This window comes from Muntiacus reevesi, chromosome 2 (assembly GCF_963930625.1).
Source record: "Muntiacus reevesi chromosome 2, mMunRee1.1, whole genome shotgun sequence".
NCBI classification, from domain to species: domain Eukaryota; kingdom Metazoa; phylum Chordata; class Mammalia; order Artiodactyla; family Cervidae; genus Muntiacus; species Muntiacus reevesi.
Window position 1 is genome coordinate 45,704,003 of NC_089250.1, and position 19,269 is coordinate 45,723,271.

At 38.3% G+C, this 19,269-nt stretch overlaps 1 protein-coding gene across 10 annotated transcripts in view; it reads right to left on the bottom strand.

Annotated features, from left to right (window-relative positions):
• The window catches only part of ZMYND11 (zinc finger MYND-type containing 11), a 74,186-nt gene that overhangs the window by 44,792 nt on the left and 10,125 nt on the right, over positions 1 to 19,269 (bottom strand). For all 10 annotated transcript variants that reach the window (XM_065921435.1, XM_065921434.1, XM_065921442.1 and 7 more), the window contains exon 2: positions 12,393 to 12,527. In XM_065921435.1, coding sequence (XP_065777507.1) covers positions 12,393 to 12,508 — 116 coding nt within the window. In that variant the 5' untranslated portion in view covers positions 12,509 to 12,527. The remainder of the gene's footprint in view (positions 1 to 12,392; positions 12,528 to 19,269) is intronic.

The following is a 19,269-nucleotide window of genomic DNA, read 5'->3' on the forward strand; positions in this document are numbered from 1 at the left end:
GCAGGGCCTTGCTCAGTAAAGCTTTAATCCAATTATCTGCCGATGGGTGGTGTTGCACTCCCTCCTGGATAGTTTATTGGTCTGAGGCGACCCAGCCCTACAGACTGCATGGTCAGGTTAGGAGTGTTTATGCCAAAGAGGACATTCCCAGACAGCTGTTGCCAGTTCCCCAGTCCTGCAGTCAGCCCCTGCAGACCCACACCTCCACAGGAGACCCTCCAACACTAGCAGTTTTGGTTCAGTTTCCTGTGAATTCACTGCTCGTTTCATGAGTTTTCACACTCCTTTTCACTTCTCATGAGTCTTGGTGCACAAAGGTCTTTTTTGTGCCCTCCAAGTCTGGAGTCTCCGTTAGCCCCAGTCCTGTGGAAGTCCTGTAATCAAATTCCACTGGGCTTCAAGGTCAGATTCTCTGTGGATTCCCAACCCCTTTGTCAGGTCCCCAGGCTGGGAAGCATTCAGGTTCCAGTGTCCTCCTGTCGATGATTGTTCAACAGTTAGTTGTGATTTTGGTGCTCTCGCAGGAGGAGAAGAGTACACATCCTTCTACTTCACCACCTTGAACCAGAAGTCTAACTTGGCAGAGTGTAGAACATAACAGATCCTCCAGAGCCCAGAAATGCAGGCCGATCTAAGCAGGCAGCAGCAGGAGGTGATGCAAATGAGGAAGGTCAGGTACTGATACCCTGCACAAGGACTGGGAAAGCATGGGCAACAGAAGACTTTCAATTGTGGTACATCTGTTAAGATGGTGTTTTTGAAAAACATATCTGACATCAGTGATGGAAAGAAGAAACAGACCAGCAAGACCAGGAGGAGGCCAGAAACCCAATTAGGAACCAGCTGCCACAGGCAGGAAATTACACAGGCTAAAAACCAGGCCAGGTAAAGAAGACAGACATTTTACAGGACCATTCAATCTACTCAGTCTAGGGTACTCCAAACACACTTCTCATCCCGTCTAGCCACAGGATAAAGATCTCAATGCTGGCATTAGAGGTTTTCTTGGTTTGGGCCTTTTGGACTTTTCATTCCCTAAGACTCTACAGTACCTCTGTTTCAACTCCCCTCTCTGCCTCACCAAGGCCCACTCAACTTCCATATTCTCCTAAGGTCTTCCTGATTCTCTCTCAGTGACCCAGCACTACCTCCTCCCCCTTCAATTAAGGCCTGTCATTGTTGTTCAGTTCCTAAGTCATGTCCAACTCCTTTTCGACCCCATGGACTACAGCAGGCCAGGCTCCCCTGCCCTTAACTATTTCCTGGAGTTTGCTCAGAATTCATGTCCATTGAGTCGATGATGCTATCTAACCATCTCATCCTCTGCCGTCCCCTTCTCCTTTTGCCTTCAATCTCTCCCAGCAAAGGCCTGTCATACTGTTAATTAAACATTCCACTCATATGGGGCAGAGCTGCATTCTGTCTAGGATACCTCTTCCATTATTTGGTACTATTCCTTTATTCTTTTTAACTGAAGGCTAATTACTTTATAATATTGAGGTGGTTTTGCCATACATTGACATGAATCACCTACAAGCATACATGTGTCCCCCCCCGGTCCCAAACCCCCCCCACTTCCCTCCCCATATTCTGTTACTCTTTAATGGTACTTTTCTGTGCCTTGTCTGTATGAGTCCATCACAGAACTGCAGAGAAACATGAAACATATGAAAGCAAGTGGACAACAATCCCAACCAAGGTGAGTGCCCCAGAAGTGTGGCATGCTGGACAAAACTCACTGTGGGACTGTGGTTATGGCTCTTCAGAACCAGTAACTCTTCTGTAAGGTTGTTATATAAAATAAAATAACAATGGTAACAGTGGTAAACTGTAACTATCAACCTGCTACCATAGGATGGTATGTAAGAAAGAGTAAATCAACCCAGATTGAAATGAGAATGTAGCTATAAGAACGAAGAATTCTTGGGAGTACACATACAACATAACATTAACTGTTAAGTTTTTTTAAAATTAACTTTATTTTAACTTCGGCAATGGCCACTTTCCTATCCTACAATAAATCTACTGAGGGAATAGAAATTGACAGGGATAAGATAAATAGTTCCTAGAAATCATGGGTTTCATAAAACTGAACTATAGTAAATAAATAAATAAATAATGGGTACCTAGTTGCAACTTCACAGGCAACCTACACGTGAAGAAGACTTACAGTTTGGATTTAGGTCTGTCTGTAGTGACAAGAAAAACTCCAGGAGAACTCAAATTTCAATGCCAAATATGTCACAAGAGGTCAGAGGTCACATTTTCTAATTGGGGTTGGACCCTAAAGTAAGCAATACATGTAATTAATTGATGCCCTAATCTGAAACATTAACTTGAATGGGACTAAGTCCACCAATCCAATATCAGTCTGATAAGCATGCTAGTCACAAATGTGGTCACCTCTAGAAACACAAAATCAAAGTTGCTCAAGACAGAAAGGAAACAAGATTTCAACTGCTTTTTCCAAGACAACAAAAAGTAATTTGATCTCTCCCAATGACACCAGTAATGTTAGCCAATAATACAGGCAGAGACTATAATAAAACCCATACTTCTTTCAAAAATATGTCTTTGTCTTGTAACTATTACTTAGAATACTTATGAAAGTCTAACATTGTATTATAATTATCCAAATTAGATACGAATAATTCAGATTAAAGAGGAAAAAATGACATGTTAACTTATTTTTATTGGATATTAAAATATAGGAGACATTTTTAAAAAATAAATAAATAAATAAATAAAATATAGGAGACATTTTAAAAAGTAACAAGGCAATGAATTATGAATCCTATTGGGAATCTTAGGGATTCAAAGCTTAAATTTCATTTCTGTTACTGGTTTTGATGTCATATGTTCTTTATCTCTTTGCTCATTGATTTAAAAACTGTAAAACAAGGGCTAAAAACATCATGATGTAGTACAAACATAAAAATATTTTATAAACAATTGTTTTATATAAGTGCTGTAATCAAATATTTCACAGCTTTAATTTCATGACACCTAGCCAAATTTCATAAAACGGACAAATTCATATGTACTACTTATAATTTAGCATTATAGCTACTTCTTGCCTATGCTTATGTTCATCTAAACTGACTCATGTAATTCTTTTTTAAGATAGAACGACTCATTTGTTTTCATCTTATGATTAAACATCACAAAACATCCTTCAGCTCCTAAAAACATAAAGTATTTTTATGGAGAAGCCAAAATTTATTTGTGCTTATTTACTTTTCAAGTAAGAACATGTATGGAAGTTTACGCCATTATTAAATCATATTTATAAACATGAGCTTTTAAATCAGAGGCACAGGTTAGCTATTAATTTTAAACAATCAAACTTTACCCTATACATGTATTTGGATTTCAGATTTGACTCATTCTGTAAAAATACTTTCCATCCCCAGGACTCCCTGGTGGTTCAGTGGTAAAGAATCTACATGCCAATGCAAGAGACAGGGGTTCAATTCCTCATCCAGGAAAATCCCACATGCCATCAAGCAACTAAGCCTGTGTGCCACAACTGCTGAGCCTGCACTATAGAGCCCAGGAACCACAGGTACTGAAGCCTGTAAACTCTAAAGTCCACGTTTTGCAACAAGAGAAGATACTGCAGTGAGAAGGCCAGGTACCACGAACAGAGAGTAGCTTCTGCTCTCCACAACTACTGAAAACCCCTTGAAGGAGCGAAGATCCAGTGCAGCCAAAACAAATAATTTTTTAAATTAAAACAAACAAACAAACAAAAACCACAAAAACTTCCATCCTCAAATAACAAAAATTTTCAAAGAAATTTCTCTGATATTTTTTAAATACTTGAAATATTCAATAAAGTGAAAAGTGAAAGTGAAAGTCACTCAGTTGTGCCTAACTTTTTGCGACCCCATGGACTATACAGTGCATGGAATTCTCCAGGCCAGAATACTGGAGTAGGTAACCCTTCCCTTCTCCAGTGAATCTTCCCAGCACAGGGATTGAACCTAGGTCTTCTGTGTTGCAGGTATATTCTTTATCAGCTGAGCCACAAGGGAAGCCCAACAATAGTGGAGTGGGTAGCCTATTCCTTCTCCAGTGAATCTTTCCAACCCAGGAATCGAACCAGGGTCTCCTGTATTGCAGGCAGATTCTTTACCAACTGAGCTATCAGGGAAGCCCATAAATCTCAAGAGTGGCTCTGTAATTTATAGTACCTTTTCTACTTTTTTTGAACAGAAAACTAGCAATTGGAAAAAAGAAAGTAAAAGGTAGAATTAAAAAGACTCAGGACTCTTTCCAAGGGAGGTCAATTGACAACTAACAAAAGGCTACTGCCATAAACCCTGAAGTTAGACATCATCAGATTACACAGAAGAAACATTTGCTACAAAAAAAATCCTACTTTATTATAGAAGTTGTTATTAGTCCCTATTTGTTCAATTAACTTTGAGGATCTGAAACTTCTACTCATAAAATTTTTTTTCAAATTTCAACACAAATGTAATATTTTAATGATACTTTGAAGATGATACTGCTGTAGATTCTGTACGTTCTAGTGTTATATACAAAAATGAAAAATGCTCCTTGAAACTGCCTCTGCTAGAAGGAATTTTTATTGCTTTCAGCTCTGCTTTAGGACTTCAGAAAATACCCAGTGCCTTTAGCAATTATTTTTCTTTTTAGAAAAATGACTTGATGCTGTGAGCTGGGAAGATGGCAGAAGTAACATGGTTTTAATGTCTCCCAACCTCCTCGACAAAGTCACAAGAAGCGTTAGCAAAAAACAAGTTGACAACCCAACCCTTGGAAAACATAAACAAGTGACGAGAATTCTCAGGAATCCCAAAGTCCAGTAGCTGAGGACAAGCCTCCAAAAGCTGCAACTGCAGTTGGTACTGACACCTGTGCAGGAGGAGGCAGAGGGACACGACACAACACTGAGAACAGGAGGATAAAAGAGTTAAAAGGCAGTCACTGGAGAGCAAAGTGGGCCAAATCGAGAACAGCAGTTCACATTGGACAGGGTTTGCACACCTCCATTTGCAGGTAACTGATGATAATTCATGAGCTCATGGTAAAGTTCTTATGGGGCTGGAGCACAGAAACCTGTAAACACTCACAACTAATCAGCTAAAGCTCCCTTTTAGTACAGAACTCCACAGTGCAGAGAAACGGCTAGCAATAAAAGTATCAAACCCTACTGAAGTCTGGTCATAAAGACCTCCAATGTAAGGACAATGGGCACAAAAGAAATTGTGGTTCTGGCAAAAGGCACAGAAGCAGGAGATCATGGTAAATGTGAGGCATTATTTTCAGCACTTCATAAGAATGACAGAAGATGTTTTAGAGCCATACCTCCAAAAACTGTTCGCAACCACCTTCCCTTGACACAAGTTCAGGAAAAGTGATTTCACATGACAGGACTATGGCTGAAGGAGCAGAACACCCCAAGTGGAAGCATGCCCAAGACACGTGCCCACAACACAGATGAGACTATAACTACTATTTAAACACATGAAAAGACATTAAGAAAATTATATAAGATACAGGAAAGATATGTCAGAATTAGAAAACTCAGAAATGATGTAAACATGAGAAGTAAATGAAAAAATTCACTTCAGAAGAAGTCCAAACTAGAAGGCACACAAGAGTCAGTATGTAGGGAAAAAGTGACGTAAGTAGAAGTCATAAAGAAAGAAAATATGAAAAAAACCAAAACTATATAGAAGCTTTATTCACAACTGCCCAAACTGAAAATTACAAATATAGAAGACAGGAAAAGAACCCAACAGAGTATAAGAGAAAGCCCCCAAAACAACAAATAAACAAGATAATAAAAGTCCATGAATGATATATATATACAATTGACCCTTGAACCTATAGGGGTCAGAGCCCACCACAGCCCAATGCAGTCAAAGATCTGCATTCCTGTTTACAGTCAGCCCTCTATGAATCCACATCTGGATTCAGGCAACCCTGAAGCATGCAGCCCCATGGCACATGGGATAAGTGAACCTATACAGTTCAATCCATGCTGTTCAAGGGTCAGTTGTACAATTTTTAAATTAAAATTTGCAATATTCAAAACACATTTTTAAAGGGACACTATATACCCAACAAAACAACCCAGAATGACCAATACCAATACAGTCAAATTACTAGACTTCAAAGATAAAAATTCTTTATGAATCTAGGCAAAAGGACAGTCACAGCAGAAAGAAAATCAAGTTGTCATCCAATTTGCTGACAATGATGCCTTAAGCCATATATAAGAACGTCAAAGAAAGAAGATAAAAGCGAAGGAATTTTATATCCAGCCAGATTCACTTTCAAGTAAAAAGGCTGCAGACCAACTGTTATTAACATGCAAGAACTCAAAATCTGACCTCAGGAATTCTTGCTTATGAATCTGCTAGATGGTGCTGCCACCATGGAAACAGGAACAAATTTCCTCAAAAAATTAAAAACAGAAATTACCATATGATCCAGCAATCCCACTCCTGAGTACTTATCAGAAGAAAATGAAATCACTATCTTAAGACTTCTGTACCCTCGTGTTCTCAGCAGCATTACTTACAACAACCAAGACATGAGAACAACCTAAGGGTCCATCAAGAGACAAATGGATCAATAAAACACGGTATACATGTAAAATGGAATATTATTCAGTCATAAAAAGAAGGCAATTCCATCATTTTGTAACAATGTGGATCAATGCCAATTGCATCTCAATAAAACTGCAGAGTAGGGAAGTGGAAAACTTTTCTTTAAAGACTCTACTAGAGAATGAACTTCAGATGTCAGTGGTAAGCATGAAACAAACACTTGGAGAAGTAAGACTAAATGCCAGCTCTAAGTACAAAGTATGATATGTAATTGCTACATTCTATGACAGTTTAGAATCAGTACAGTTGTTCAGAGAGGTTAAAACAGCTTGTCTGGCTTCTATGGGATGTGCTGTCAGTTCCAGCACCGATGATGGTATTCTCAGACAGCCTGGGACAAAGCTGGAAGGAACGACTGAGTTAACTATATGACATCTAAAATGCACCACCCATGGTGTCCTTAAGAATCATGACTCTTATTGTGTAAGAAGGAAGGGAAAGATTTTAGATAGCTCAGTAAAAACCAGTAGCCATAAATTCAAGGGGAAAATATCAGTATGAATTCATTATGTGGTTTTATTCTTTTACAACTATATGTATTTCCTAACTGGTCCACTAAAAGGCTTAGATAGAGAGACCAACCTGGTAGAAACAAGCACACTGAGTGCCAGAAAATGCTCTTGAGACACAATTTCTAACTGCAAGAAACCAGCGTCCCGTGGAGAAATCAGTGGATCCAGGCTTGGGGCAAGGTGTAGCCTAGATGAGCCCGAAAAAATCCTGTCATATCAGAAAGCAGAGAGGAACTTCACGAGACAATATGAAGAGGCTCCAACTGGTCAAAGAAGGGAAGTTAAGCATCAGTAGGGATTATAACAGAAATGGACTGAAATACACCAGAAAGAACTACTTGGTCGCCACTGGAGGATGCTATTTTGAAAACCGCTAGTTAAAAGAATCAGTTGTTCTACCTTTTCGATGTGAGCTATACCACATGGTAACCACACCCTACGTGATAGGAAGTTTATGTTCTTATGGAAGTGTTTCAGTTGAAAAAGAAAAGATAAACTATTTGGTAGATTATCACTATTTCACAATCCTTAATGAATTACTGGATCTAGCCACTGTACAATAGGCTTAGTACTAACCTTGCCAGATGAAATACATTACCACCTATGAAGAAGTCTCACACTGACAAGTGCTCGGGCCTGGTGCACTGGGAGGATCCAGAGGAGTCGGGGGGAGAGGGAGGTGGGAGGGGGGATTGGGATGGGAATACGTATAACTCTATGGCTGATTCATGTCAATGTATGACAAAACCCACTGAAATGTTGTGAAGTAATTAGCCTCCAACTAATAAAAAAAATTAAAAAAACAAAAAAAAGAAGTCTCATACTGGTAGGATTCACTACTCAGCTCAGTTCAGTCACTCAGTCGTGTCCAACTTTTTGCAACCCCATGGACTGCAGTGTGCCAGGCTTCCCTGTCCATCACCAACTCACTCCAGTCAGTGATGCCATCCAACCATCTCATCCTCTGTCGTCTCCTTCTCCTCCTGCTTTCAATCTTTCCCAGCATCAGAGTCTTTTCCAATGAATCAGTTCTTTGCATCAGGTGCCAAAGGATTGAAGCTTCAGCTTCAGATCAGTCCTTCCAGTGAATATTCAGGGCTGATTTCCTTTACGATTGACTGGTTGGATCTTCTTGCAGTCCAAGGGACTCTCAGGTCTTCTCCAACACCACAGTTCAAAAGCATCAATTCTTTGCTGCTCAGCTTTCTTTATAGCCCAACTCTCACATCCATACATGACTACTAGGAAAACCACAGCTTTGACTAGATGGACCTTTGCTGGCAAAGTGATGCCTCTGATTTTTAATATGCTGTCTAGGTTGGTCATAGCTTTTCTTCCAAGGAGCAAGTGTCTTTTAATTTCATGGCTGCAGTCACCATCTGCAATGATTTTGGAGCTCCCAAAATAAAGTCTGTCACTATTTCCATTGTTTCCTTATCTATTTGTCATGAAGTGATGGGACCAGATGCCATGATCTTAGTTTTCTGAATGTTGAGCTTTAAGCCAGCTTTTTCACTCTCCTCTTTCACTTGCATCAAGAGGCTCTTTAGTTCTTCTTCACTTTCTGCCATAAGGGTGGTGTCTTCTGCATATCTGAGGTTATTGATATTTCTCCCGGCAATCTTGATCCCAGCCTGTGCATCACCCAGCCCGGCATTTCACATGATGTACTCTGCATATAAGTTAAATAGGCAGGGTGACAATATACAACCTTGACATACTTCTTTCCCGATTTGGAACTAGTCCATTGTTCCATATCGGGTTCTAACTGTTGCTTCTTGACCTGCATACAGATTTCTCAGGAGGCAGGTCAGGTGGTCTGGTATTCCCATCTCTTGAAGAATTTTCCAGTTTGTTGTGATCCACACAGTCAAATGCTTTGGTATGGTCAATAAAACAGAAGTAGATGTTTTTCTGGAACTCTCTTGTTTTTTCGATGATCCAACGGATGCTGGCAATTTGATCTCTGGTTCCTCTGGCTTTTATAATCCAGCCTCAACATCTGGAATTTCACAGTTCACGTACTGTCTCAGAGAATTTTGAGCATTACTTTGTTAGCATGTGAGATGAGTACAATTGTGCGGTAGTTTGAATATTCTTTGGCATTGCCTTTCTTTGGGACTGGAATGAAAACTGACCTTTTCCAGTCCTGTGGCCACTGCCGAGTTTTCCAAATTTGCTGGCATATTAACTGCCAGCACTTTCACAGCATCATCTTTTAGGATTTGAAATAGCTCAAATAGTGGAGTTTCATCACCTCCACTACCTTTGTTGGTAGTGATGCTTCCTAAGGCCCACTTGACTTCACATTCCAGGATGTCTGGCTCTAGATGAGTGATCACACCATCTTGGTTATCTGAGTCATGAAAATCTTTTTTGCATAGTTCTTCTGTGAATTCTTGCCACCTCTTTTCAGTATCTTCTGCTTTTGTTAGGTTCTTACCATTTTTGTCCTTTATTGTGCCCATCTTTGCATGAAATGTTCCCTTGGTATGTCTAATTTTCTTGAAGAGATCTCTAGTAGCCTCCATGAGATACACAGGAATGAGCACCAGAGTAAGGCACACCACAGGGATGCAATCGCAGACTATAAGAAACCACAGAGTAAATGAACCAAGTCCTTAGATAAATAAATTGCAAAGAAAAAATAAATTTTTTGAATGAGAGGGACTTCCCTGGCAGCCCCAGTAAGACTCTGGGCTTCCACTGCAGCAGGGGCAGTGTCCATCCTTGGTTGGGGAATTAAGAACCCACACTCCACATGCCACGTGATGTAACCAAAAAATAAATAAAAATTGCTATCATTTTAAAAAAGATGAATGAGAAACATAAATTTAAAATGTCTTTTAAAAGACATTTCAAATAAAAACAAGCAGAACTAAAACATTATACAGCGAGAGATAAACTACAGTGTTCAGGACTGCCAGACTTCAAAGTATAAAGAGTCATGACCCCAAAGCCCAAAACTTTTAATGTGTGACTGAAACTGTGCAACTTTTATCTTAGGGAGTCGCTCACTAGTCAAATACAGGATGAAACTTAATGGCTACATATACATTTCTCATAGTGACTCCACTAAAGCCTTCAGCAGCTTAAGATATTTGATAAAGATGGAAAGACACTTCTAAGCTCAGACTTAGTTGTAACTGAGTACCTTGATTTAACATTAAAATTTGAGAAGTACTTACCTACTTAGAAAACAGAATAAGATTATTAGGCTTTAAAGCAAAAGATCTGACTTCCTGTCATGGTCCAATGCCTCTTCCTACCTTACCTTGGCAAGGGTTACAAGCAAGGAAATTAACACTGCTGAGAAGCCACACCACTGGCAATTATCTAGACAGCTCCTTTCTGATGCTGACAGTCTGGCAGGGAAATAATTACACGTGACTAATGTTATGAAAGTACTAGATGCTATGAATGCATCCCGTACTAAAAAGAGACACAGCATACTCTCAGACAAGGCCAAAGGAACACCAGAAACCTCTCAAACACACATCCTCTGATTTTCCATTTTTTTTCATCTTTAGATAAGACTGATACAACAACGACTAACTGACAGATAAATGAATTTATTCTTAGCTATCTTAAGATCTATGGACGAACCTTTGGACATGAAGAAAAATAAACCTTGGCACCCTTAAGGCTGTACTGATAAGCAAAGGAGAAGAGAGAATGTTTATGGACAGTCCACTGTGCACACCGAGATGAGGTATGCAATGCTGTCAATAGCCTCTGCGATCTCACCATTTAACATGCAAACACAAGTACACACAACCTGGTCATCCAAAGACTACTCTGACACACGTATCAGCAACCTTGTCAGACAAACTCTGAACACCTCACCTGGAGATTCCCACAGGCTCCTAGAGAATGTCCCTAGAGCTTTAGAGAAAATGCCATGGATTAATAAGTAACAGCCTGTTAAGTTGAAATAGTTCAGTCAAGATTAAATTAATTTAAAAAATTAAATCCAAAGAACAGTATCTTATTTCCACCATTCATCTGTAAATTTTGATATAAACAAACTATTTTTTTTTTTAAATCCCAACCATAGGAAAATACTTTTATATTTCTGTACTTAGAGGTTTTTAAAAAATATTTTATTCCAATATCACCAATATTAAAGGTAACTTATTATATATTATTATTTTATCCTTATTTTCCACACAGCTGTTACCTATTTCTTCCCCTTCGAGTCACCTACAGGAGCGAGTTGTACATAGGCAACTTTAAAATATCCAAAGAACAGGATACAGAGTTAAAGCAACATACAACACCATCTTTCTTTCTCCTGGCCTTTCCCTCTTAAGTAACCTTTATAAACCTCTTCACTAGAATATGACTAAGTGACAAAAACATAAACATATAGTACTTAACTTTGTTGCTTATTAACAAGGACAAAAATAACCACTTATTTAAATGAGCTTTTGTAAATCATCTGTTTCCCATTTTTATAGTTAGCATTTAAAGGATGTGTCAGAGACTAAGTATAAAGAAATTCTATCTAAATTATTCTAAAAAATTCAAACATTTAAAAAAGATTTAGTTGTATTCCTTTAAAAATACAAAGCAAAACAAAATCAATTTCTATTTGAAGATTTCCTTACAGTAAGTACATAACATGTAAACAGAGCATTCACACAGGAGTCAGATTTTTTGCTATTCTGAATCTTGGACTATCAAGATAAATAGCAATGGAAAATAAAATAAAGAACTTCCTTCTTTCAGCTGAAGATATACTGTCTGTAACTTAAAAATATAGAATGAAACTGTTAAAAATTCTGGTTAGTGTACTACAAACTAATAAGAAGTTATTTACTGTACCTACACTACATTATATGGTAGCATATATTATTCAAACATTAAAGTAAACAATGACCAGCAGACTTTTAGATAGTTTACATGAAAGAAAGTAATTAACCAAATGCCTTTTGATAAAAGACTTAAATAAAGATTGGCTTTCAAGAGTTAAAAAAATTTTGATAACTAAAAATGTATTAGTGTACTATCGGAAATAGTACACATTGATATTCTATATAACCTCTAAACACAAGGTGCTTGTGCATGTTTCAGTATTTCCCTAACAACTTTAAAATCCTACAAGGCAAAAAGTGACTAGTATTTTGTAAGATATGTTGATTAACATAATAAATAAACAAATGATTCTTGGACCTTTTCTCCCAAAATTTCACGTAAAATTTGAGAGATCTGTCTGTATAAAATGACTTACTTTGTAATACGGTCAATGTTGGCAATTTGCTTCTGATTCCGTATAATCTCAATGGCTGCCCAAAGATGCTGGATAGCTTTTGTGTCCGCCTGCCGTCTTTTTGTTAAGCGTGCCATGACCTGTTTACTCCTTTAGCTGTAGCAATATATGGAAACATAAGGGAAAAGCACAGATTACAAAATGAATTATCATCAATATAAGTGAGTTAACACTCAGCACCTCACTATATAGTACAGCCAACTTTTTATTTTCTACCATCCACATCACCAATTACTCCATAAAAATTTTCATTTCATTACTTCATAAAGAATGACACTAAAAGACCAATAGTCAAAAAGGTCTGCCCAAGAAGGAGCAGTCATCTTATATCAATATGACAAAGAAATACACATATAAAATTTATTATAAAGCAAAAATATTACTACATAAAATTTCATTTTTTGATATTACACTGTGTATAATTTGACAGATCAATGCAAAATGGAAACTAAATGTCCAAATTATTAGGTACTTCATCATGAAAGGGGCTTCCCTGCTGGCTCAGACGGTAGTCTCCGCCTGTAATGCAGGAAACTCAGGTTCGATCCCTGGGCTGGGAAGATAACCTGAAGAAGGAAATGCCAATCCAGCCCAGTATTTTTGCCTGGAAAATTCCATGGACAGAGTAGCCTGGTGGGCTACAGTCCATGGGATCGCAAAGAGTGAATATCTTTATTCAATTTATATCTTTATTCAATATCTATCATATTGATAGATGAAAACAACATTCCTTTAAAGAAAAACAAGACCACAAACAGAAAATACAGAACAATTGTTTGACTGAGGTGTAAAAGGCTGGCAGTTGGTATACCAGTGGATGACACGAAAGGACCCACATTATTAGAAAGTTTCAGGTGCTGGGCATTCAGTAAGTTATAAGGAATCAACATTGTTAATTTATTCAGATTTCTATATTCTGAACAGACTGAGGCAAATGGCCACCGGCTACATCCTGGCAAGACGAGGGGGGAAAAACAGAGTTGCAGCCTAAATGTTTGATGAGCGATGGTACTGTATGAAGAGGTCACACGCCTGAACTCTCCACTGCGCATGGGCACAGACTTGTTAGGCAACAAGACACCTGAGCCCTAAAGCACACAGGTTACAATGCTGAGGTCCAAATGCATAAGATAAACACGCAAAGCGCTGGGAATGGCTGAAATCTCCCTGGCCTGATCTTTCATCTGTAAGGAACACTCCTTCTTAGCACTTCACTGTATTCCATGACTAGTCAACAGAGCCTCACAAATTTCTTTTTTCTCCACTTCTACACTTCTTTTCACGACTAAGTCAGTTCTCCCCCTTTCTCCAAAAAACCCAAATAAAGCCAGCAGTTGCCACAGTTTAACCAGAGACTCACTTATGGTCAATCTAGGATCAGTTAGGCTCCTGAAATAAGAAAGTTCTTTTCAGAATTACAAAATCAATTCGGAATCAAAACAATAACGCCAACATTCAAGTTTTAAAGAAAACTTCAGGATAATTAGTTGACACAGACTGAAATATGAAACTAGAAGATTTTTAAAATTATAATTATGATTTACAAATGTGCCTTTTTCTAAAAAGTTATAATTTTAAAACATACAGAAACTTCTCAGTTTAAGTGCACTAATACAGATATGTCAAGTTTCCAAATCCAGCAACATTATGATGAGGAATTTATTGGTAAAAGTGACATCTAATGGTGAACCATAATAATACAACTTGTTAGATTATACAGATACCCAGATAAAAGAACAAAATTTCATTCTTACACACTTAAAAGAAAAATAGCTGCCTATTTTGTGTAAGGCATTGTGCTAAACACAATGAAGTATTTTTAAATGTATAAACTCTAGTCCTTGACAGAAAATAACATAAAACTAGCAGAGGAAATTTGACATATACATGGCACTACTAATTATATCATATATGACATAAATGGTCCAAAATATATGCTGTGAGAATCCAGAAAGACATTACTTCTAGATTAAGTAACACTGCAAAATGGTAAATGTGGGAAAATATAAAATTTCTTAATGTCTTGAAAAGATAACTGACTGTTTAATGCAAACATAAAGATAACTGCTAGGTATCATTAGATTTATAACATATGTAGAAGCACAATATAGATGACAAGAATAATACACATGAGGGGAGAGGGAGTAAGCAGTTGTATCATTGTAAATTCTCACATTTTATGTGAAGTGGTATTTATTATATTAATTCAAAGGGAAGTATATTAAATCATGGATGCATATTACAATCCCTGGATGCATACTACAATCCCTGATTCAAACACTGGAATACAAAGAGGTACAGTTGACATGTAACTCAACTTATAAGATGTTTTCAAAATACACACAGGTAAAGAATACTTTACTCAGAAATACAGAAAATACATAATAACAAAGTTAACATTTACAAATACTAAAATAAATAGCAAATATAACTATCATATAACAATTAGGAGAATATAGTAGAGACTGGTAGCAGAAATTCTAAAAGTGATGTCACTTAATTCCTAGAAATGATTAAATTCAAGATTAGAGAATTAAGCAATGCTACATTTCAGGAAAGCAGATGTGAAGTTAAAACCAAGATTTCTGAGATCTACCTATCCAAGTCACACAGACTTAGAACACAAGAGAGAGCCCAGAAATAGACCTACCAGTCAGCTCATTTCTGACAAAGCAGCAAAGGTAATGCAATGAAGCTGTCTGTTCAAGTGTTGCTGTGCAACTGGACATCCACATATACAAAAATGAACCTAAACACAAACCTATGCCTTAAACCAAAATTAACTCTCTATTCTGTTCCACTAATCTATGTAACTGACTGTTATTTCACTAATACCGCACTGTTTTAAGTACTATATCTTTACAATAAATCTTGAAGCTGGGTAGTATCATGCCCTGATTTCATTCCTCTCTTTCAATACTGAGTTGGCTGTTCTGGGTCTCTGAAATGCTGGAGTGTATAAAGACAAAGGAACCCTCTTACACTGTTGGTGGGAATGTAAATTGATGAAGCCACTATGGAAAACAGTAGGGAGGATCCTCAGAAAACTAAAAATACAATTACCATCAGCAATTGCACTCTTGGGCATTTATTTGAAGAAAACTCTAATTCAAAAAGCTACATGCACCCCTATGTTCATAGAGCAACACTATTTACAGTAGCCAAGACATGAAAGCTAAGTGTCCACCAACAGATGAATGGGTGAAGAAGACGTGGTACATAAACATAATGGAAAATACTCAGCCATAAAAAAAGGCATGAAATAATGCCATTTGCTGGAACATGGATGGACCTAAAGAAGATCATACTAAATGAAATCAGACAAATATCATATGATATCATTTATATGTGGAATCTAAAATATAACACAAAGGAACTTACTTACCAAACAGAAACAGACACATAGACATCAGAATTATGGTTGCCAAGGTGGAGAGGAATGAGGGAGGCATGGATGGGGAGTTTGGAATTAGCAGGTGCAAACTATTATATACAGAATAGATAAACGACAAGGTCCTACTGTATAGCACAGGGAACTATATCCAATAATCATGTAATAAAATATAATGGTGAAAAAAATGAAAAAGAAAACTCCCATATGATCCAGTAATTACACTTTCAGGTATTTATCTGAAGAAAATGAAAACTCTATCTCAGAGATAGAGTTAGCTGTACTTCCATATTCACTGCAACTGATTCACAATAGGGACTTCCCCGGTGGTCCAGTGGCAAAGATTCCTTGCTGTGGTCTGGGAACTAGGTCCCACAAGGTGGAGCTGGGAGTCTGCATGCCACAGCTAAAGGATCCCAGGTGCCAAAACAAAGACTGAAGATTCTACACACCGCAACTAAGACCTGGTGCAGCCAAATATTTTTTTAAAAACTAAACTTATATATTTAGAGAACAGGCTGATGATTGCCAAAGGCAGGGAAGGTGGGAGAAAAATAGGTAAATGTAGTCAAAAGGTAAAAGTTTCCAGTTAAATGTCATAGTGAGAAAGACTTGGTATATTTCAAGCAGAGAAAAGACAGTGGCTGGAATGTCATAAAGAGAGGTGCCGTATGAAAAGAGGCAGAGAGGCAGAAGCTAAGATCAAACCACGCAGGATCCCAAGTCCAGAATAACCAGCGTGGATTTCCACGTAATTTCAATGGCAGTAACTGACAGGATTTTAAACTTAAGCGAGTACGAATGATCTGCTTTAAGAAGGATATCCTTAGATCATGGATGTTAGGATGCTGAGTAAAAGACCTTTCTGCCCCTCCCCCAAAAAGTGGAAAAACAAAAACAAACATCTTTGAAGAACATACACTCTGCAAAAAGTGAAGACACACAATGAATACAGGAATTGTATGTTTCTGGCCAAACAGAGGAAGGTCAAATTTACATAGGGAAGTTCAGTCAAAGCTAAGGTCTTTCCAGTAGTCAGGTATAGAAGTGAGAGTTGGACCATAAAGAAGGCTGAGCACTGAAGAATTGATGCTTTCAAGTTGTGGTGCTGAAGAAGACTCTTGAGAGTCCCTTGGACTGCAAGGAGAGGAAACCAGTCAATCCTAAAGGAAATCAACCCTATATATTCACTGGAAGGACTGAAGCTGAAGCTAAAGCTCTAATACTCTGGCCACCTGATGCGAAGAGCCTACTCACTGACCCTGATGCTGGGAAAGACTGAAGGCAAAAGGAGAAGGGTGTGGCAGAGGATGAGATGGTTGGATAGCATCACCAACTCAATGGACATGCACTTGGGCAAATTTCAGGAGATAGTGAGGGACAGGAAGGGCTGGTGTGCTGCAGTCCATGGGGTTGCAAAGAGTCAGGCACGACTTAGCTACTGAGCAACAATAGTGACGAAAGCAAGCCACTTGCCTAGAACTCCAGAAAAATTTGGGAGTAGAAGGCAGGAGGTATAGGGTTAATTACAGATGTTGAATAAAAGATGTTATTTAATGTGTGTAAGAAGCAAACAGACCCAATTCCAGCGCCATCAGGTTATCAAACAGCTACCCATCCTCATCCTTGAGGAGATAGGAACATAAGCTCTGAATAAGCTGAACCAGAGACAGTGAAATCAAAGAGAGCAAGTACAGAAGAGGATGAAAGTGAGGTAGGTAGGAGGTTTCCAGAGAGCAGGATCTACAGACACACAGGTGAAGAGAATGGCAAAAGGAAATGGTATGTGCAGGCATGGCTACAGATACGGAGTAAAGCAACTTACTTCCCACATGAAGCCTTCCTTCTCTGAAAAAAGAGATTGATATTCTCTACAAGAGAAATGGGGATAAGAAAGGTGCGAGGAAAGTAAAGTGTTGTTAATCATCACTGAAAGCAGACAATGAACTGATCAGATAAATAAAATCTGACAGAGCGCCCAGACAACCACATAAGTTGGTTTCTAAGAGCCTACACACAGTGGCAGGAGCTCTGTTGTTTCCCTGTACTGGCAAGCATGCTGTTAGAGTCAACTCACACGGGACTGGAGTTCTATCCACGTCATGCGAAGAGTTGACTCATTGGAAAAGACCCTGATACTGGGAGGGATTGGGGGCAGGAGGAGAAGGGGACGACGGAGGATGAGATGGCCGGATGGCATCACCGACTCGATGGACATGAGTTTGAGTGGACTCCGGGAGTTGGTGATGGACACGGAGGCCCGGGGTGCAGTGATTCATGGGGTTGCAAAGAGTCAGACACTACTGAGTGACTGAACTGAATTGATACAATGCAGGCACTGAAAGGATAAAGGGGTATTCCTCCATCTACCTACATGCACTTATCTGACCTAATTTATGTACAGCACTGTACTAGATATTATAAAGAAATTTTAAAAGTTAGTGTACTCAGGTCAAGGAACTGGGAAGTTAATTATGGGAAGATAAAATAATTATAAATGGCAACAGAATAAGGACTAGTTGAGGCAAACTTTAAATGCTGTAGAAGCTAAACTAAGGAGACAGATTACTGCAGGAGAGCAATACGATGGAGAAAACAAAATCTGATAGAAAGCTCAAATGCCACATTTTAAATTTTAAGCTAACTTCAGGAAGGGGGGGGGGTGGAATGGGGAAAGGAAAGGAGGATACCTGAGCAAAAGTCACAAAGTATAATTAATAAAATAGTACAACTTGTGCATTAAAGAAAACACTTGCAGAATAAACATAACTGGCTGAAGTAAAAGTTTTACTGAGGAAAATAGGAAAAAAGACCACAAAATTAGACTAAGACTCCAGAATATCCTGATGACAGGATTATATACCCTGGAAGAAGGTATGTGAAGGAGGAGGTTTCCGATCATGTACAAGTATCGCCTCTTAGCAGACTTCAGGGCACAGTGCCTGTGGCCTCCCTGAGTGGAAGAGACAGACCAGAGACAGCAGTGTCCAGTTTTCAGCTCAGCATTTCATTTGGCAGAAATCAAAATTTTTAGTTATTTTTCCTATGAATCAGATGTCAGATATGCTTCCCTTCCCATTATTTATAATATTTAAGCTCATTCTATGAAATAGTACCTTTACTTAAGAACAAATAGTGACTTGTAATAGTATACTCATCTAACATTTTCCACTCTATTCTTCAAGGTCCAATTTTATAGGAATATTCTATTTAAAATGGGATTCTAATACCATAACTCCTCACTGTATCTAGTCATCTAAAACTGAGAAAATTGTGTTTATTTAAGAAAATTTGACTTGAAATACGTTTAAATAATTAGAAAAAATTGAGAGGGAAATGAACTGCAGACGAAGCCATGCCAGCCAGCTGGAAGAGCAAACGACCGGCTCAGAACTTGCTGAAAACAACACCAACAGTCAGCACCAAGCCAAAGGAGGCTTCTCCAGG